This window comes from Thamnophis sirtalis, unplaced genomic scaffold (assembly GCF_051295495.1).
Source record: "Thamnophis sirtalis isolate CommonGarterSnake01/CBP01778 unplaced genomic scaffold, rThaSir2_p1.2 scaffold_15, whole genome shotgun sequence".
Classification (NCBI taxonomy): domain Eukaryota; kingdom Metazoa; phylum Chordata; class Lepidosauria; order Squamata; family Natricidae; genus Thamnophis; species Thamnophis sirtalis.
The window spans coordinates 42,642,922-42,663,588 of record NW_028261395.1 but is presented as its reverse complement, the minus strand read 5'-3'; the positions used below and the strand labels follow the sequence as shown (position 1 = coordinate 42,663,588).

Sequence of the window (20,667 nt, the reverse complement as noted above, 5' to 3'; positions counted from 1 at the left end):
GTGTTTGGGCCAATGAGCTGCCTGTTCTGAGCTTGTTAGGGAAAGCATGACCTTGCCTTGCGTGCCTCCACTTCTGACCTCCACAGATTGAAGCCCAGGGAGAAAAGGCACCGCCAAGATTCAGACCCTGCAAACTAAGAAAGATTTGGAGAATGGAAAGGTATGTGTTAAAAGGAGCCCGCCCTCGATGGTGCAGGAGGTTAGCGTGGGATGCTCAAGCCGTTGGTAGGAGGAAGGAATCAGCAAGCAGGTAAGACAGGAACGAGAGAGAGAGAGAGAGAGAGAGAGAGAGAGATGGAGAGATGAAAAGATGGAGGATGGACAGGACTGAACACTCTTCTCCGAAATCCCCCGCGAGGACAAAAGGATGACGAACAGAGACAGAAGCCACAGGAGGAGAGCAGGGAACGAAGTACCGAGAGGAAGGAGGAAGGAAGAGAGCAGGACAGGTTGCGTTTCATCCCGAGGGGGGGGGGGGCGGGGATTCAGACTTACCTCTGTCGGCTGCGCCCACTGGGTGGAGGCAGAGAAATGGGTGCGTTTTGGGTCCCCGTCCGGCCTCACTTACCACAAGGTCCGCGGTGCTTGACTGGAATGGCGGCTTTCTGCTGGCACTCCGCCTTCTGGCGCTCGCAGTCGTTGTAGTAGGTCCGGCTGTCCCTGCCGCAGAGGGGCTGGTAGGCGCCGTCGCAGATGACCCGTTCGCAGGAGCAGCGGGCGAGGCCCCGACGGATCAGGCACACGGCGTTGAAACGGCACTCGTCCCGGCATCTGTCTGGAGACGGCAAGGGGAGAAGGGGGCGTCCGTCTCAGCGGTCCCAAAAAGGCAGGAGGGGTGTATGGAGGGGGAGAGGGAAAGAGAACTAGGCTAAAAGCCAGCAGACTGGGATTTCTAGTTCTGTGTTAGGTATGAAAGCCAGCTGGGTAACTTTGGGTCAATCACTAGGAGACAATGAGTTCCAGTCCCACTCTAGGCATGAAACTTGGCTGGGTGACTTTGGGTCAATCACCGGGAAATGGTGAGTTCTAGTCCCACTTTAGCATGAAAGTGGGCTGGGTGATTTTGGGTCAATCACCGGGAGATGGTGAGTTCTAGTTCCACCTTAGGCATGAAACCTGGCTGGGTAACTTTGGGTCAATCACTAGGAAACTATCAGTTCTACTCCCACCCTAGGCAGGAAACTTGGCTGGGTGACTTTGGGTCAATCACCAGGAGACAGTGAGTTCTAGTCCCACTTTAGTATGAAAGTTGGCTGGGTGACTTTGGGTCAATCACTAGGAGACAATGAGTTTTAGTTCCACCTTAGGAATGAAACTTGGCTGGGTGACTTTGGGTCAATCACCAAGAGATGGTGAGTTCTAGTTCTACCTTAGGCATGAAACTTGGCTGGGTGACTTTGAGCCAATCACCAGGAGACAGGGAATTCTAGTCCCACCTTAGATATGAAAGCTGGGTCAGTGACTTTGTCCCAATTGCTTGGAGATGGTGAGTTCTAGTTCCACCTTAGGCATGGAACCTGGCTGGGTAACTTTGGGTCAATCACTAGGAGACAGTGAGTTCTAGTCCCACTTTAGGCATGAAACCTGGCTGGGTGCCTTTGAGCCAATCACCAGGAGACTGTGAATTCTAGTCCCACCTTAGATATGAAAGCTGGGTCAGTGACTTTGTCCCAATTGCTTGGAGATGGTGAATTCTAGTTCCAACTTAGGCATGGGACCTGGCTGGGTGACTTTGGGTCAATCACCAGGAGACGGAGCGTTCGAGTCCTATCTTAGGGATAAAAGCCGGTTAGGTGACTTTGGGCCAGTCCTTCTCTTTCAGTTCCCACCTCACAGGGTGATTATTGTAGGGAAAATAGGAGAAGCAAGGAATGTTAGTTATCTCCACCCCGTTGAGTTGTTTATAAAAATGAAAAAGGAGAGATCAAAATAATGAAACAAAAACTTACCTTGAACCTGGCACTGGCCTGAACGCAACTTCTGGATCTCGATGCCCCGGATGGCGCCCGTCCTATGCAAGACGCACTCGTTCCCGTATGTGACCCCGTCATCCCCACATACTGGCTCCTTTTTCAGGGGGCAGCTTTCAGGCCTGGGCAGCAATTCGGCTCGTCGCGAACGAGGGCTGACCCGGCAAACTCTATTCATGTCGTTGTGGGTGTTTTTGCAAGGGTCTGCAGAGTGGGGTGGGGGGTGGGGGGGAAGAAGAACGACTGTCAACCCTGAATCTGACCTGACCAAAGCCGTTTTGGAAGCTTCAGCATTGCCACGCCAGAGCTGAGGGATAGAGAAGGGGATTTGAGATAGCTGGGATTTGGTAGCCAAAACAAAATGCTTTCTCTCAGGAACCAAGGTCATTTTCACACCTGGTCAGAGGAAGGAGGAGCGATGCCACCAGGCAACCAGATAGCGCCATGATCAGACCATGTGACTGATTGTTTTGAGAAAGTGACAAACGTTTACTTTTAATTAGGTGAAAACCGCGGGAAGGACAGTCATAAAACGGGGCAGTTCAGAAATGCCTCACTTAGCAACGGAGGTTTTGAGCTCTGCTGTGGCCGTAAATCGAGGGCCACCTGTACGGATTGATGCGGAGTTCCTTGCGAGCAAATGAGTGCGAACAGCTGGGATTAAAAATAGCCCAGCCAGGATTTGACCTCTCGGATCTCGGCTTAACCAGATCATCTTCGTTTCAATGCTTGGATAGAGTTATCAGAAAGCGAAAAAACGCCAGCCTGCAGATCATCTGGATACAGGAACTGGCTAATCCCCTTCTCAGCTTCTCCGCAGGGGCGTTTTCAACACCTCCCCGGCTGATAATACCAAGAGAAGCGGAAGACTTGAGGCTCCCTTAATAACTGAAATGCAAAAATGTATGTTTGGTCCTTCTCCCCCCACCCAAAAAAAAAAAATGCAGCACCACGCAGAATACCTAGATCTCGGAATCAGCCCAAGAGGGACAATAGATTAACATGTCGCCATGGAGACCGAAAAACCATGTGTGTGCGTGTGTCTCTGTTTGGGGGGGGGGGACAGGAAACAAATCACACCTTAACCCCTGAAGACAACGTGCAGAGAGAGATCAGAGGCGTGCGCTCAGATTCCTGTGGGCTTTTGCAGAAGAAAGAAAGAAAGAAAGAAAGAAAGAAAGAAAGAAAGAAAGAAAGAAAGAAAGAAAGAAAGAGGGGGGGAGATAGGGAGGGAGGGAGGAAGGACAAAAAGTGGGAGGGAAGAAAGGAAATTCCTACAATATATATATTCATGAATAGGAAAGAAGGAAGGAAGGAAGGAAGGAAGGAAAGAAAGAAAGGAAGGGAGGGAAACAAACAAATAAAGCCCCAAAATATGTGTGTGTGTGTGTGTGTGTGTGTGTGTGTGTGTGTGTGTGTGTGTGTGTGTGTATGTATAGATTTACAACCCCCGGTATGCCGAAATATGGGAGGAAGATCACTACTTCCATTCTCTGTCCTTCGGCTCGTCACAAGAGACCATCCAGACAGAAAGCCCAATATTTTACTGTTGCCTTTGTTACATTTGTGTAGTATTTGTGCTGATTTATTTATCAGCACAAATACTACACACACACACACACACACACACACACACACACACATATATGTGCTCGACTTATAGCCACAGTTGAACTTCCATTGCTAAGCGAGGCATTTCTTAAACACCCCATTTTACAACCGTCCCTGCCACAGTTGTTAAGTGAATTGCTGGAGTTGTTAAGCCAGTTTTGTTGCCTGCCAGTGGCCGGTGGAGCTGGCGGCAGACTCAGACAGTGAGGAGGTTGGGGAGGAAGATGGGCCGGTCCTGGAGTCTGGGGAAGGCTCTGACGAGGGCTCTGCGTCAGAGGCAGAGAGGGGGCCAGGGCCGTCTGACAGTTATCAGCTGCCTTCGGAGTCGGAGATCAATGGGGCAGAAGAATGGCTGGAGCCTGTTCCCAGTGTGCGCATGCGCAGAGCTGCCAGGGAAAGGGAACAGCTAAGAAACAAGGACCAACTCGGGAGTAAAGGCACAGGTGGATATGCAGAGCTGCCAGGGGAAGGGAACAGCTAAGGAACAAGGGTCAATTTGGAAGTAAGGCCAGAGGGGGACGGTGAATGGCCCCTCCCAGAGGGAATAAACGAGGAGCCAAAGGGGAGTGGAGTTTGCAGGAGGCCATTAGTTCAATTCATTAGGGTGAAGATCCGTCCCTGACTTCTTGCCAAGTAATTGCTGCTACAGCATGGTGTTTAGAAGATATCGGCTTGGCAGCTCTCCAAGCCTGAAAAGGTTTGTAGCTGTGAAATCTCATGAAAGATTATCAGCCGGGACTTTGCTGGAGAGGAATTCACTTTAACGTAAATAAAACGGGTTTTATCGAGATGAGTTTTTGGGAAGGTTAGGTCAGAAGAGCCACGTGAAATGTGAGGACAAAGTCCTAACAGCTTCTTCATTGTGCTTTGAATGGGCTTACCACTCCCCCATACACTGGCAAGGTTACCCAGAGAGGTGATGAAACGTCCACCAAAATCAGAGACCCGCCCGCGGCAGACGGGATTCTTACCACAGGGCCCGTCAAACTTCTTGAAGATGTTCTCCTGCTTGTCGCAAGCGTGTCGGTTCAGGTGGCACTCGCTGCGGTAGTCCTTGCCGTCGCTGCCGCACACGGTGTTTTCGGGCAGGCCGCTACAAAAGGACATGCAGATGCATTTGGCCGACTGCCCGTCCGTGGACCGTACGCAGGTGCTGCCGAAGCTGCAAACCACCTCTGTACAGGGGTCTTTCGAACCTGGAGAAGAGGGGAAGAAGAGTCAATCCTTGGGGCAGGGGTGAAATCCAGCAGGTTCTGACAGGTTCTGGACAACCGGTAGCGGAAATTTTGAGGCGTTCGGAGAAACAGCAAATACCACCTCTGGCTGGCCCCGCCCCATCTATTCTCTGTCTCCTGAGTGCTAGTTGATCAGGAGGAAATGGAGATTTTGCAGTATCCTTCCCCTGGAGTGGGGAGGAAATGGGGATTTTGCAATGTCCTTCTGCTGGAGTGGGGTGGAAATTGAGATTTTGCAGTATCCTTCCCCTGGAGTGGGGTGGAAATTGAGATTTTGCAATGTCCTTCTGCTGCAGTGGGGAGGGAATGGAGATTTTGCAGTATCCTTCCCCTGGAGTGGGGAGGGAATGGAGATTTTGCAGTATCCTTCCCTGGAGTGCGGAGGGAATGGGGATTTTGCAGTATCCTTCCCCTGGAGTGGGGAGGGAATGGGGATTTTGCAGTATCCTTCCCCTGGAGTGGGAGGCAATGGGAATTTTGCAGTATCCTTCCCCTGGAGTGGGGAGGGAATGGAGATTTTGCAGTATCCTTCCCTGGAGTGCGGAGGGAATGGGGATTTTGCAGGATCCTTCCCCTGGAGTGGGGAGGGAATGGGAATTTTGCAGTGTCCTTTCCCTGGAGTGGGGAGGGAATGGGGATTTTGCAGTATCCTTCCCCTGGAGTGGGAGGCAATGGGAATTTTGCAGTATCCTTCCCCTGGAGTGGGGAGGGAATGGGAATTTTGCAGTATCCTTCCCCTGGAGTGGGGAGGGAATGGGGATTTTGCAGTATTCTTCCCTGGAGTGCGGAGGGAATGGGGATTTTGCAGTATCCTTCCCCTGGAGTGGGGAGGGAATGGAGATTTTGCAGTATCCTTCCCTGGAGTGCGGAGGGAATGGGGATTTTGCAGTATCCTTCCCCTGGAGTGGGGAGGGAATGGGGAGGGAATGGGGATTTTGCAGTATCCTTCCCCTGGAGTGGGAGGCAATGGGGATTTTGCAGTATCCTTCCCCTGGAGTGGGAGGCAATGGGAATTTTGCAGTATCCTTCCCCTGGAGTGGGGAGGGAATGGGGATTTTGCAGTATTCCCCTGCCATGCCCACCAAGCCATGCCATACTCACTAAGCCATGCCCACAGGTAGTAAAAAAAATGAATTTCACCACGGCCTTTGGGATAACCATGTCCTGGAGGACTGAGAATCTCTACAAACATTTAGCTATGCAATTTGGGATGAAGACCCTTGGAAGGGTGTGGCAGGACGAATGGATTTCCCGAGGGGAAAAAAATTGCAAAATTGTCATTGCCTGCAAGCCATCTTTTCTTTTGGACTTCTTTTGGCCTGCCACCCTTTCTGCTGTCTACTTTCTATTGTGTGGGAAAATGTGATGGGGGAGTTATACGGGGTTGGGTGATATGTAGCCATAACAACATTCTTCTTAGAAAGTCAAGGTCATCTTTGTCTCTGTACCTGGCCGGAACTGGATAGGTGGAATCTGTCCGTGACATTGAAAGATTGGACCATGTGATGGACTTGTGTGTGTGTGGGGGGGGGGGGGGTTGGGCAGGATCTTGAACTTTCAACTGGATGGGAAGCTTTCAGATTCGGGTTTCCCCAGATGTGCCAACAAGACGCCTCTAATAAATTGGAACTTTGACGAAACACAAGCCCTGGAGTTTTATTTCATCGGGGGTGTTTTTTAGAACCCTGACATGACTACAAGAACAATTTACATCACTCAGGTGACCCTGGGGACACAGATAAACCTCCAAGTGGCCTCAACGACCCTCTAAAAGGATGCAAATGACCAGCTGTCTGCAAGGAATACACTGTATTTTTCGGAGTATAAGCCGCACTCCACTCTCCTAAAAATGGGTGAAAATTTCGGTGCGTCTTACAGACCAAATGCATGTTAGGCCTGCAGCCATCTTTTCTTTTGGGTCTATGGCGTGCCATACTTTCTATTATTCTACTACGCATTTTCTATGGTGGGAAAATGGGAGGAGAGATCACATGGAGTTGGGTGATATGTAGCCATAACAACATTCTTTCTAGAAAGCCAAGGTCATTCTTTGTCTCAGTACCTCTGCACCTGACCGGAACTGGATGGGTGGAAGCTGCCAGCGTGGCAGTGGGAGATTGGACTATGGGATGGACTTGTGGGTGTTGGGGCCAGGATCTTGAACTTTCAACTGAGTGGGAAAACGGGAAGCCTTCAGATTTGGGTTTTCCCAGGTGCGCCAACATGGCTCTCTTAATCAATTGAGGAATCTTTTGCCTTGGACTCTGATTTATTTTTGGATGCAATTTGGAACCCTGACAATATGGGTCTGTTTGGGGGCTCCTGAATCCTCCAGGCGCCAATGCTGGGTAATGAAATGTCTGCAAGAAAACAACTGAGCTCAGGGAGACCAAGGACCCCACAGTCCAGTGGTAGATTTCGGGAGGTACGGCCCGGTACGGGCGTACCGGTAGTAGCCAGGAGCAGTGGCCACCGTACCGGTACTGTGGCTCGTTTGGCCCACCCGCCTTCCTGCTTTCCATGGCTGTTTATAACACGACCGGCCCATTGTTCACGCATGCACAGCGTGCGGCGCCTGCGCGACCTCCGCCGCGAAGCTGGGTGCTGCAGAGCAGTGGCGTGCGCATTGCACGTGCCCATTTAGGATACCTGGCCCCATGCGCAGTGTACATGCTGCACCGGCGTCCAGAACCCACCACTGCCACAATCCTCCTCCTCCTCCTCCAAACTTTGCTCTCTTGTAGCATTGATGATGTTACCTAGTTGGGTCATGAAACGTCTGGAAGCAATCCACCAAATTCAAAGGACGCTATACGTTCCACAAAATTTTTTTGCCACACTAAAAAGGCTCAAGTATTTGACGCACGCCCCCGGAATTATTAAGTTTCCTTGACATGGAAACTCCGGGGACTGTTTGCTCCATCGAGTTCATCAAGCAAAGTGTGGAATGAGAGTGGAATGGCAACAAGGAGACGGCCTTAATGTGCCTATAAGCAAAATGTAATTAGAGAGAGACATTAAGAGGCTGCTGGCTGTTTCTAAGATGGGGACAGTGTCTTATTTATAAGGTCCTTTATTTATTTAATTACCTCCCTCCTTCATTAGACATTTCCCCCACCCACCCACCCAAGCCCATAACCCATTGTTAATTATTTTCAATAAATCAGGACGACACATCCCTCTCTCTGTGTCTCTTTCTCTCTTTTTTCTCTTCCTCTCTCTGTCTCTACTGCCCTCTCTCTTTCTCTGTTTGTTTGTTTGTTTCTTTCTCTCCCCCTTTCTCCCTCTTTCTTTTTGTTTCTCTTTCTTTCTCTCTCTCCTTTCTTTTTTTCTTTCGCTGTTTCTCTCTCCCCCTTTCTCCCTTTCTTTCTCTAGCTGTTTCTCACTCTCCTTCCCTCTTTCTTTCTTTGTTTCTCTTTCTTTCTGTTTCTTTCTCTTTCTCTCTCCCTTCCTTCCTCTCTTCCACTTTCTTTTTCTGTTTCTCTCTTTTTCTCTCCCTTCCTCTTTCTTTTTCTGTTTCTCTTTTTCTCTCCCTTCCTCCCTCTTTCTTTTTCTGTTTCTCTTTCTTTCTCTCTCTGTTTCTTTCTCTCTCCCTTCCTCCCTCTTTCTTTTTCTGTTTCTCTTTCGTTCTCTCTGTTTCTTTCTCTCTCCCTTCCTCCCTGTTTCTTTTTCTGTTTCTCTTTCTTTCTCTCTCTGTTTCTTTCTCTCTCCCTGTTTCTTTTTCTGTTTTTCTTTCTTTCTCTCTGTTTCTTTCTCTCTCCCTTCCTCCCTCTTTCTTTTTCTATTTTTTTCTCTCTGTCTGTTTCTTTCTCTCTCCCTTCCTCCCTCTTTCTTTTTCTTTCTTTATCTGTTTCTCACTCTCCCTCCCTCTTTCTTTTTCTGTTTCTCTTTCTTTCTGTTTCTTTCTCTTTCTCTCTCCCTTCCTCCCTCTCTCCCACTTTCTTTTTCTGTTTCTTTCTCTCTCCCTTCCTCCCTCTTTCTTTTTCTGTTTCTCTTTTGTTCTCTCTGTTTCTTTCTCTCTCCCTTCCTCCCTCTTTCTTTTTCTGTTTCTCTTTCTTTCTCTCTCTGTTTCTTTCTCTCTCCCTTCCTCCCTCTCTCTGTTTTTTTCTCTCTCTCTCTCTCTCCTCTTCTCCCAAGCTCTCTGCAGAAGTCCGGAAAGCAGAGATTTATCGCTAAAAGCAGGAACTTCTCCATCAGAGAGGGAAGGGGGAGGAGGAAAGGTCAAGTTAATTTACTTGGAAAAAAGCAGAGAGAGGGCGTTTTCATTTGCACAGCTCCTTGCTTTCGGGTGGTATGTGCCTTGCCAGCACGGAGGGTTCATTAGCCTCGCTTAGGAGGCCTTCCCCGGAAAAATCACCCACTCCGGGTGTAAAACTGGACTTGGGAAAAATCACAGCCAGCATCTTGTGAGGTTGCGATGAAGAGGTGATTAAGTCAACCAGCCTATTTCTCACCAAGAAGGGCTGATGCTATACATTACTCGGAGGAGCACAAATAGGGGAACGTTAGAAACTTAAATGTTTGGTTATAATATTATTATTTTTTCCTATTTTTGGACGGGAGGCTAACCCACAACAACAACAAAATGTTCCTTTGACTCTGAACACTCGAAACCGTTTCTAAGATCCTTGTGAAAATAACTTTCTGGTTTTGTTAGGGATAATTTTCCATCGGTGATATACTTGATTCCTCAACTGCACAATTTGGTCACTTGCTCTGTCCACTTACTGATATATTCTGCATCACTCCCCCCCATTTTTTCTCTCTCTTTTGCTTGTTCGTTTTCACTTTTTCTTTTGATAGAGAAAAAAAAAGATGGAATAACAAAGTCGGAAGGGAATTGGAGATCTTCTAGTCCAACCCCCTGCTCAGGCAGGAAACCATACACCGCTTCGGACAAATGTTTATCCAACATCTTCTTTAAAACTTCCAGTGTTGGAGCATTCACAACTTCTGGAGGCAAATTCTATTCCACTGATTAATTGTTCTCACTGTCAGGAAATTTCTCCTTAGTTCTAAGTTGCTTCTCTCCTTGATTAGTTTCCACCCATTGCTTCTTGTCCTACCCTCAGGTTCTTTGGAGAATAGTTTGACTCCCTCTTCTTTGGGGCAACTCCTGAGATATTGGAACACTGCTATCATGTCTCCCCTAGTCCTTCTTTTCATTAAACTAGCCATACCCAGTTCCTGCAATTGTTCTTCCTATGCTTTAGCCTCCAGTCCCCTAATCCTCTTTGTTGCTCTTCTCTGCACTCTTTCTACAGTCTCCACATCTTTTCTACATTGTGGGGACCAAAACTGGATGTCGTATTCCAAATGTGGCCTTCCTAAGGCCTTATAAAGTGGTATTAACACTTCACGTGAATCTTGATTCTATCCCTCTGTTGATGCAGCCTAGAACTGTGTTGGCTTTTTTGGCAGCTGCTGCACACGGCTGGCTCCTATTTAAACGGTTGTCCACTAGGACTCCAAGATCCCTTCTCACAGTTACTACTATTGAGCGAGGTACCATCTATACTGTCCCTGTGCATTTCGTTTTTCTTGCCTAAATGTAGAACCTTTTTTTCCCCACCATTGAATTTCATTTTCTTAGATAGCGCCCAATGTTCAAGTTTGTCAAGATCCTTCTGTATCTTAAGCCAATCTTGAGTGTTGACTATTCCTGCTAACTTGGTGTTTTCTGCAAGTTTGATAAGTTCCCCATTTATCCCCTTGTCTAAATCATTGATGAAGATGTTGAAGGGTACTGGACATAAAACAGAGCCTTGGGGTACTCCATTGCATACTTCCCTCCATGTAGATGCAGTTCCATTAAGGACTACATGTTAAGGGTGGTTGGTCAGCCAGTTACGAATCCATCTGGTGGCGATGCTGTCTAACCCACATTCTTCTACTTTATCTAGTAGTAAATTATGGTCTACTTTATCAAATGCCTTACCGATTACTCATTTAGCAGATCAAATGCAAAATGATCAAATACGTCAGGAGGAGGAGGAAACATGTACTAACAATGACTTGTTTTTGGCCAACAATGAAGCCAAGAAAGTGACTTCATTCCGGCAGTTTAGAATTACGGAGAAGAAGAAGGAGAAGAAGACAAAGGAGAAGGAGATGAAGTAGTACTTTGAGACCGAGGTGGGATGGATGAAATGTCGAGACCAGCCATACTTAGGGGAGGACGGGGGAGGAGGAGGAGAAGAGGACGAAGGAAGGAAAAGAAAGATGGAGAAGAGGAAGGAGAGGAGGAAAAAGGAAGAGGAGGGGGAGAGAAGAGAAAGAGAAGGAAAGAAGGAGAGGAGGAGGGAGAGAAAGAAAAGGAGGAGGAGAAGAAGACAAAGGAAGGAAGAGGAGGAAGAGGAGGAGGAGGAAGAAGAGGAGGAAGAAGAGAAAGAAAAAGGAGGAGGAAGAGGAGGAGGAGGAAGAAGAAGGAGGAGGAGGAGGAGGAGGAGGAAGAGGAAAAGGAGAAAACTTTGAGATCCGAGGTGGGATGGATAAATGTTGAGACCAGCCACACTTAGGGGAAGACGGGGGAAGAGGAGGAGAAGAGGAGGAAAGAAGGAGAAGAAAGATGGAGAGGAGGAAGAAGGAGAGGAGGAAGAAGGAGAGAAAGAAAAAGAAAGAGGAGGAGTAGAAGAGAAGGAGGGAGAGAAAGAAAAGGAGGAGAAGAAGACAAAGGAAGGAGGAGGAGGAAGAAGAGGAGGAGGTAGAAGAGAAAGAAAAAGAAGGAGAAGAAGAAGGAGGAGGAGAATCAAGGAGGAGGAGGAGGAGGAGGAGGAGGAGAAAAAGAAGAAGAAGAAGAAGAAGAAGAAGAAGAAGAAGAAGAAGAAGAAGAAGAAGAAGAAGAAGAAGAAGAAAACTTTGAGATCCGAGATGGGATGGATGAAATGTCGAGACCAGCCACACTTACCACAAGCTCCTTTACTCATCACTTTAATGCGGCGCTGCTGGTTGCACTGAGCTTTCTCCAGCTCACATTCGTTGCTGTAGGTCGAGTAATCTGAGCCGCACACCGGAGCCACCACTGAAGGGCAGGCCGCCTTCTTACAAACGCAGACGCCTTGGGAAGAGTCCGTGGGGTTCTTCTCGCAGACAGCTCCGAAGCCACACAGCATCCCTCGACAAACTGCGGGTGGAAAGGAAAATAAAGAGTTACGCTCTGCACGGGCGGAAGGATTTAAAAAAAAACAATGGGCTGAGGTTTCTAGTCCATATGAAGTAGGAATTAGCCCCATGGAAACAAAATGGGATGCAGTGACCTTGCAGTGATGTCCAGAAGAGGTGGTGGGCGTTGACTTCAGTGAATTCAGCCTCAGATCCAGTTCACACAACTTGGTACTTATAATTCATTTATGTCTTTCTAGATAAAGATTCCCCTCGCACCTGGGTGTTAGTTGTTCCCGACTCTAGGGGGCGGTGCTCATCTCCGTTTCAAAGCCGAAGAGCCAGCGCTGTCCGAAGACGCCTCCGTGGTCATGTGGCCGGCATGACTCAACTCCCAAAGGCGCATCAAACGCTGTCACCTTCCCACCAAAGGTGGTCCCTATTTTTCTACTTGCATTTTTTACCTGCTTTCGAACGGCTAGGTTGGCAGAAGCCGGGACAAGTCACGGGAGCTCCCTCCGTTACGCGGTGCTGGGGATTCGAACGGCCAACCTTTCTGATCGACAAGCTCAGTGTCTTAGCTGCTGAGCTACCCAAATGTTACGCTTGGCTATTTTGGAGGAATTAGTAGAAGGAGACGAATTCCCCAGGTAGAGCTGGTGTACAATTCGGTGTAACGTGTGAATCCATCACCTGGATTCACAGCGTAATAAGGCCTAAGCCTTATAACATAGTCTGTCTTGAGAACAGAGCCCGCCTCCCAAAATCTGTGCTTCCCCACGGCCCTTTTGGCCAGAGACTGGATGAATTGATGAGGAAGGAAGGAAGGAAGGAAGGAAGGAAGGAAGGAAGGAAGGAAGGAAGGAAGGAAGACATGTAATGAAGTCATAAATCTGATTTCCAAAAAGAGGGGAGGGAGGAGGGCAGTTGTCCCAGCCTGTAGATCTCCCTCCTCCTCCCCTCCCCATGTACAAAAATGAACAATGATATAATTCCCAGCAACCCCCTAAGGCAGGAGGTGAGGGGTGCTGGGAGCTGTAGTTCAACCATAAGGGCAGAGCCAGCTCAAATGAAAAAAACTTTCATACAAATCATTTTACCTACAAAACCTGGCCATAATTCTATACAGGATGCTGTCAGATCCCTCCCTCTCCCTCCCTCCCTCTCATTCTCTCTGTTTCTCTCTCTCCTCTCCTTCCTCCCTCTCTCCTCTCTTTCTGTCTGTTTCTCTTTCTCTTCCTCCCTCTCTTCCTCCCTCCCTCTCTTTCTGTTTCTTTCTTTCTCCCTCCCTCTCTCTCTCTCTTTCTTTCTTTCTTTCTTTCTTTCTTTCTTTCTTTCTTTCTTTCTTTCTCTTCCTATCTCCCTATCTCTCACTCTTCTTTGTTTCTCTCTTTCTGTGTTTCTCTCCCTCTTCCACCCTCCCTCCCTCTTCTCTCTCTCTCACACACATTTTTCCTCCTCTCTATACGTTTTTCTTTCTTTCTTTTCCTCTCTCTCTCTCCCTTCCTCCCCCTCCCTCTCTTTCTTTCTCTTGGTTTCTCTTTCTCTTCCTCTCTCCCTTCCTTCCGACCCCTCTCTCTCCCCCTTCCTTTCTCTCTGTTTCTCTTTCTTTCTCTCTCCCTCTTTTTTCTGTTTCTTTCTCTCTTTCTCTTATTTCCTCCCCCTTCTCCCTCTTTCTTTGTTTTCCCTTTCTCTCTTTCTTTCTCCCTTCCTCCTCCTCTCTCGCCCTTCCCCCCTCTCTTTCTTTCTGTTTCTTTCTTTTTCTCTTCCTTCCTCTTTTTTCTCTCTGTATCTCTCCCTCTCTCCTCTCTTTCTCACACATACACTTTCCTCCCTCTCCTCCCTCTCTGTTGTTTTCTTTCTCTTCCTCTGTCCACCTTGCTTGCCCCTCTTCCTCTCCCTTCCTTCCTACCTCTCTCCCCCTTTCCTTGTTTCCCCTTTCTCTTTCTCTCTCCCTGCCTCCTTCTCTCTCCCTCTGTTTCTCTTCCTCTCTCTTCTTCCCCCACTCTGTTTCTCTCCCTCTCTCTTCTCTCTTTCTCACACACACACTTTCCTCCCTCTGTTTTTCTTTCTTTCTTTTCCTCTCTCCACCTTCCTCCCCCCCTTTCTCTTCCTTTCCCTTCCTTCCTACCTCTCTCTCCCCTTTTTCTGTCTGTTTCTCTCTCTCTCTCTCTCTCTCTCTCCCTTCCTCTCTCTTTCTTTCTGTTTCTCTCTCTTCCTTCCTCTCTTTCTTTGTTTCTCCTTTCTCTTTCTCTCTCCCTGCCTCCTCCTCTCTCTCCCTCTCTGTTTCTCTTCCTCTCTCTTCTTCCCCACTCTGTGTGTGTGTGTGTGTGTGTGTGTGTGTGTGTGTGTGTGTATGCACAGACTTGTTTGTTCCCTAATAACAGATGCCACATTCTCTTGATCATGTAATCAGCTAAGCTGGCATAGAGTACTTTCCCATTTACATTGCAAATGAAGCAGAGGTGATGCTGTTCTTTTTTTAAATTTCGGAGGCTGGGGGGAGTGGGGTTGGGGGGGGGGGGAGAGAAGGGAAGCCAGGTAAGGCAAATCTAAAAAAAAACCCCAAAACCCACCATCTCGAAATAGCAGCCAGCCAGCTATCCAGGGCATGGATCTCGCTTAGATCTTTCCTGGATGCAGGGTACCCAATTTATATTCCGTCGCGCAAAGCCCTGGGCTAGACGCGTGTACCTGTTTGATCTCGTACTTTCCTGCCACGAAACCCCAGACCTAAAACTCCTGCCTAGCTGTTCACACTTCAGCACCGTGTTTCCACACCTTTGGAAATTTGCATGCTTCTTCCCCCCTGGCGCTGAGTCAGGGGCTCTGCAATGCCAGGGAGAGAAAAAATAACGTGTCGGGAATAGAACCTGCTGTATATAACTCAAGCTATTCCTTCCCATTTATTTTCGCCCAGCGCCGGATCACAAGGTGTTTCCCGTCGACAGCACCTTTTTTTTTTTGAGCTCCAGAGGGAGAGGAACTGAGTTGGAAGGGACCTTTGGAGGTCATCTAGTCCAACCCCCAAAACAGGAGACTCTACATCGTTTCTGACAGATGGCAGCCTCTTCTTGAAAGCTTCCAGGGATGAAGCTCCCACAATGTCTGGCTAACAGAAGAATAACAGAATAACGGAGTTGGAAGGGACCTTGGAGGTCATCTAGTCCAACCCCAAAAAGCAGGAGACTCTACACCGTTTCTGAAAGATGGCAGCCTCTTCTTGAAAGCTTCCAGGGATGAAGCGCCCACAACCTCTGGCTAACCGAAGAATAACAGAATAACGGAGTTGGAAGGGACCTTGGAGGTCATCTAGTCCAACCCCAAAAGGCAGGAGACTCTACACCGTTTCTGACAGATGGCAGCCTCTTCTTGAAAGCTTCCAAGGATGAAGCTCGCACAACGTCTGGCTAACAGAAGAATAACAGAATAACGGAGTTGGAAGGGACCTTGGAGGTCATCTAGTCCAACCCCAAAAGGCAGGAGACTCTACACCGTTTCTGACAGATGGCAGCCTCTTCTTGAAAGCTTCCAGGGATGAAGCACCCACAACGTCTGGCTAACAGAAGAATAACAGAATAACAGAGTTGGAAGGGACCTTGGAGGTCATCTAGTCCAACCCCAAAAAGCAGGAGACTCTACATTGTTTCTGACAAATGGTAGCCTCTTTTTGAAAGCTTCCAGGGATGAAGCTCCCACAACTTCTGGCTAACAGAAGAATAACAGAATTGGAAGGTACCTTGGAGATCATCTAGTCCAACCCCCTGCCCAAGCAGGAGACCCTACACTATTTCTGACAAATGCAGTCCAATCTCCTTGTCTTCTTCTTCTTTTTTTTGGTATAAAGTTTTGTATTTTTCCCATAACAAATCTTATATCTTTAATCAAACAGGGGGTCATCTGAGTACATTTTTCGTGCCATCATATTTAACATTTGCTATCATTTTAATATATTTTTATCTTTCCATTTACCTTTACCTTTCAATTACTTTTCAATTCAACTCCTCCCCTATAAATCTCCCCGGCGTATTTAATTGTATAGCTCTTTTTACCTCTATTCATTTTCTATCCAATGATAAAATCGCCCCATATATTATAATACCCCAATGCTCCCTTCCCTTTAATTTTCAGTGTTAATCTATTCATTTCTGCACAATCTAGCTTTTTTTTATTACCTCTCCCTCAGAAGGGATTTTTTCCATTTAGAGAGGGCTGTAAAGCAGGAAGTCTAAGTGCTATTGTCATCTCCCTCCCTCCCTCCCAGTGATTAGAATGCAGTATTACAGGCTAATTCTGCCCACTGTTAGCAGTTCGATCCTGACCGACTGGCTCCAGGTCAACTCTGTCTTCTGAGGTGGGTAAAACGAGGACCCAGATTGTGTTTGGGGGAGGGGAGCAAAAGACTGACCCTGTAAACCGCTTAGAGAAGGCTATAAAGCACTATAAAGTGGCCTATAAATCTAAGGGCTTACTGCTATTGCTACACTGGTGGCTGAATTCAGCATGGAAGCATGGATTGAAGAACTTAAGGAAGGATGTGCGGGGGGGAAATAAATAAATAAAGCCAAGCTGGACGATCTCACCATTAGCTGTTATTGCTAATTTTACCATCTGCGTGAGAAGGTGATGTTTTTCCTTTTTTTTTTCCTTTTTCGCATGGCTCCCACTTGGTCTGACCTGCCACTTAGATATCCCCGTTAATGTGCCTTGCAAACCTGGGGAGTGGGTGGGAGGGTATATATTTCCCCTCCGTGTGGGTGAGAGCACGATTCAAAGACCTCCCCCCCTCCTCTCGTTTGGGGTTTGGGGGTATTTTTGTGCATTCTTCCCAAGTTACTGATTTGATTAGAAACGATTAGCATATCGTGTAGGGGATTTCACATTTCTGTAGACAGAAATGCAGAGATACTCCGGGAGGGAAGGAGAGATCGCCGTATATAATATCGGTGGAAAAACAATTTTTTTAAAAAAAAGAAAAGAAAAAAGAAGAAAAAGTATGAAAAATCATAAAGGGGAAAGGGAGGAGAAGAAAAAGAAGAAAGCATTGCCAGTGGTTCATTTACACTTCAATACATGGATATTTGGCTCCAGCTGCCTGGAGAATTTAAGCTCATATACATGGCAACAATACACCACTAAGAGACTAATATTGTCAAATAAAAAAACAAAAACCGAACTCTCTTTCTCTTCTGCCCAATATCTAAAAGCAATTTATCATTTTTATGAAGCTCTGCAGACCGGCTCTTTCTGTGATTTTCTTTAAAGAAGCGGGGGGGGGGGAACCCTAGCAGACAAATTCCTCCCCCCCCAAAAAGGGAGAGAAGAGAAGGGAAGCGATGAGCATTTAAAAATGGAGAGAGTTGGTTGTGATTTTTCCCCCCTTCCTTCCTTCCTTCCTTCCTTCCTTCCTTCCTTCCTTCCTTCCTTCCTTCCTTCCTTCTTCCTCCTCCTCAAACTCCACTCCTTTCAAGCACTGATGATGTTCCCTAGTTGGGTAATGCGACATCTGCAAGAAAACAACCAAGCTCAGAGAGCACAAATCGTGACCCGTCAAAACCGCGGTCCACTAAAGCGCGCCCGATTAAAGCGCGTACCTGACGTCATCAGCAGCGCGACAAATACGACCGTGGGGAAAAAAAGGGCGCTTTAAAAAGCGCTTTTAAAGCAAGCCGATTCACATAAAGGTAAGGGTTAGGTTTTAGGGTTAGGTTTAGGGTTAGGTTAAGGGTTAGGGTTAGGTTTAGGGTTACGTTAAGCGTTAGGGTTAGGTTTAGGGTTAGGTTAAGGGTTAGGGTTAGGTTTAGGGTTACGTTAAGCGTTAGGGTTAGGTTTAGGGTTAGGTTAAGGGTTAGCGTTAGGTTTAGCGTTAGGTTAAGGGTTAGGTATAGGGTTAGGTTTAGGGTTAGGTTTAGGTTTGGGGGGGGTTAGGTTTAGATTTACCCTTTAATTTTAAGTTTACCGCTCACAGCGTGCTGTTTTCAGCGCGCTGTGATGATGTCACGTACGCGCTTTCGTCGAGCGCGCTTTAGTCCACCGCGGTTTTGTGGTGGAACCGTACAAATTACCCCACAGTCCTCCTCCTCTCCTCTTTCCACAAACCCCATTCCCTTCTGGAACTGATGACATTCCCTAGTTGGGTAATGAAACGTCTGTAAGAAAAAAACTAAGATCAGAGAGCATCAAGGACTCCACAGTCCTCCTCCTCTCCTCTTTCCACAAACCCCCACTTCTCCCTTCTGGAACTGATGACGTTCCCTAGTTGGGTAATGAAACGTCTGTATGAAAAAAACTAAGATCAGAGAGCATCAAGGACTCCACAGACCTCCTCCTCTCCTCTTTCCATAAACCCCACTTCTCCCTTCTAGCACTGATGATGTTCCCTAGTTGGGTAATGAAACGTCTGAAGGAAAAAAGCTCAGAGAGCACAAATTACCCCACAGTCTTCCTCCTCCTCTTTCCACAAACTCCACTCCCTTCTAACACTGATGATGTTGCCTAGTTGGGTAATGAAACGTCTGCAAGAAAACTACTCTTAAAACTACAAACATTATCTATTGATATTATGGAATAATCACAGGAATGTCTGGGCCATCTAACACACAATCCTCCCCCTCCTCCCCCCTTCCTCCTCCTCCTCCTCGGCCCCATTTTTCAAGACTTCAGCTGAAATTGTAGCACATTAGTGAACTGTCAGTCAAAGAGACAGAAGGAGCTTCTCCCTGCGGGAGAAAAAAAAAAAGCTCGTTTGCCCAAGACGTGTTCGAAGGAGATGTCTTCCCTTTCCCATTTCTCCAGGAACGGAAAATCAAATATTAGGCCTGGCCAGCTCAAGAGTGAGAGCAGTTGGCTTTGCAAATTATTTCCTGGTTTAGCCCCGAATCTTTTACATGAAGGGGTGGGGATCAGATCGTGGGGCGCAACTGTTGTGGCCCGCCAGCGGCTGGCGGAAGTGGCAGCAGACTCGGACAGTGAGGAGGTCAGGGGGGGATGGGGACATGGGCCAGTCCTGGAGTCTGGGGAAGGCTTTGATGAGAGCTGAGTCGGAGGCCGAGAGGGGGTCAGAGCTCTCTGACAGTTATCAGCTGCCTTCGGAGTCAGACATCAGTGGGGCAGAGGAACAGGTGGAGCCTGTTCCCAGTGTGAGTTGCCAGAAGAAGGGAACGGCTAAACAACAGGGGTCGACTTGGGAGGAAGGCCACAGGTGGACGGTGAATGGCCCCTCCCAGAGGGAATAAAAGAGGAGCGAAAGGGGAGTGGAGTTTGCCGTAGACAATTAGTTCCCTTAACCGGTTCATAACTCTCTGAGACTCCTTGCCAGGTTTTGCAGATATCAGCCTGGCAGCTCTCCAAGCCAGATAAGGTCTGTGACTGTAAATCCTCCCTTGAAAGGCTTTGCTGGATGTGAAAGAGCAGAATTCACAGTCAATTAATAAAAGGGGTTTTTGTGGGAAGAAGGAGTTTGCTTCAGGCTCTAGGGAAGCCTGGGTCAGAACAGGAGTTGGACTAGATGACCTCCAAGGTCCCTTCCAACTCTGTTAGCGACCTAACTGCAGAAGTTATTCATTCGTTCATTCCTGCATCCTTACCAAGTGTTGCGGCGTCTGAAAAATATTTGCCTGGCAACACTCCAAGCCTGATAAAGGTCGGTAAGTGTGAACGATCTTGAAAGACTGGGGGAGAGGGAAGACTTGGCTGGAGAGGAATTCACTGTCAATTAAATAAAAGGGGTTTATCGGAACGAGGACTCGGCTTCGTGCTGCTGGGGAAGCCTAGGACAGAACAACTGTTTTCACCAAGCATATTTCCAGCGGCTGCTAGAAAGCAGCCCCCAAGTGCTCGCTCTTCGCTTTACGAGGTGGCTTCTCCAAATTCAGCACCTTGGACAGGGTCACGTCAATGAATTTAGCGGCTTCTTTAATTTCCCAAGATGCCCTCAGCTGCACTAGGCAGCATGGTGGGAAATTAAAAGCAGGGATGAGATACAGCCCTCCAGGACTGCGGGGGCATGGAGAAACTCTGCAGAGAAATTTGACAGCGCTCAGTTTTGGGAGATGGATGCAAGGAAGGCACCTCCGATTCTGAAGCTGTCCCAAGTTCCTGAATCTTGGAAGCTATTTCAAATTTAGAATAATAAGAATCGGGAGGGACCTTGAAGGTCTTCTAGCCCAACCCCCTGCTTAGGCAGGAAACCCTACACCACTTCAGACAAATGGATATCCAACATATTCTTAAAAAGGTCCAGTGTTGGAGTATTCACAACTTCTGGAGGCAAGTTGTTCCCCTGGTTAATTGTTCTAACTGTCAGGAAATTCCTCCTTGGTTCTAAGCTGCTTCTCTCCTTGGTTAGTTTCCACCCATTGCTTCTTGTCCTACCCTCAGGTTCTTTGGAGAATAGCTTGACTCCCTCTTCTTTGGAGCAGCCCCTGAGATATTGGAACAATACTATCATGTCTCCCCATGTCCTCCTTTTCATTCAACTAGACATGCCCAGTTCCTGCAACCGTTTTTCATATGTTTTAGCCTCCAGTCCCCTAATCCTCTTTCTTGCTCTTCTCTGCACTCTTTCTAGAGTCTCCACATCTTTTCTACATTGTGGGGACCAACACTGAATACAGTATTCCAAGTGTGGCCTTCCAAGGCCTTGTAAAGCAGCATTAACACTTCCCGTGATCTTGATTCTCTCCCTCTGTTGATGCAGCTTAGAACTGTGTTGGCTTTTTTGGCAGCTGCTGCACACGGCTGGCTCCTAT

General features: G+C 47.7%; 1 protein-coding gene across 1 annotated transcript in view; it reads right to left on the bottom strand.

Moving 5' to 3' along the window:
- The window catches only part of AGRN (agrin), a gene marked incomplete in the record, with an annotated part of 268,173 nt that overhangs the window by 86,816 nt on the left and 160,690 nt on the right, over positions 1-20,667 (bottom strand). The window contains 4 exon segments of the mRNA XM_087702674.1: positions 569-775; positions 1,950-2,174; positions 4,553-4,777; positions 11,724-11,939. Of these exon segments, the coding sequence (XP_087558800.1) occupies positions 569-775; positions 1,950-2,174; positions 4,553-4,777; positions 11,724-11,939 (873 nt within the window).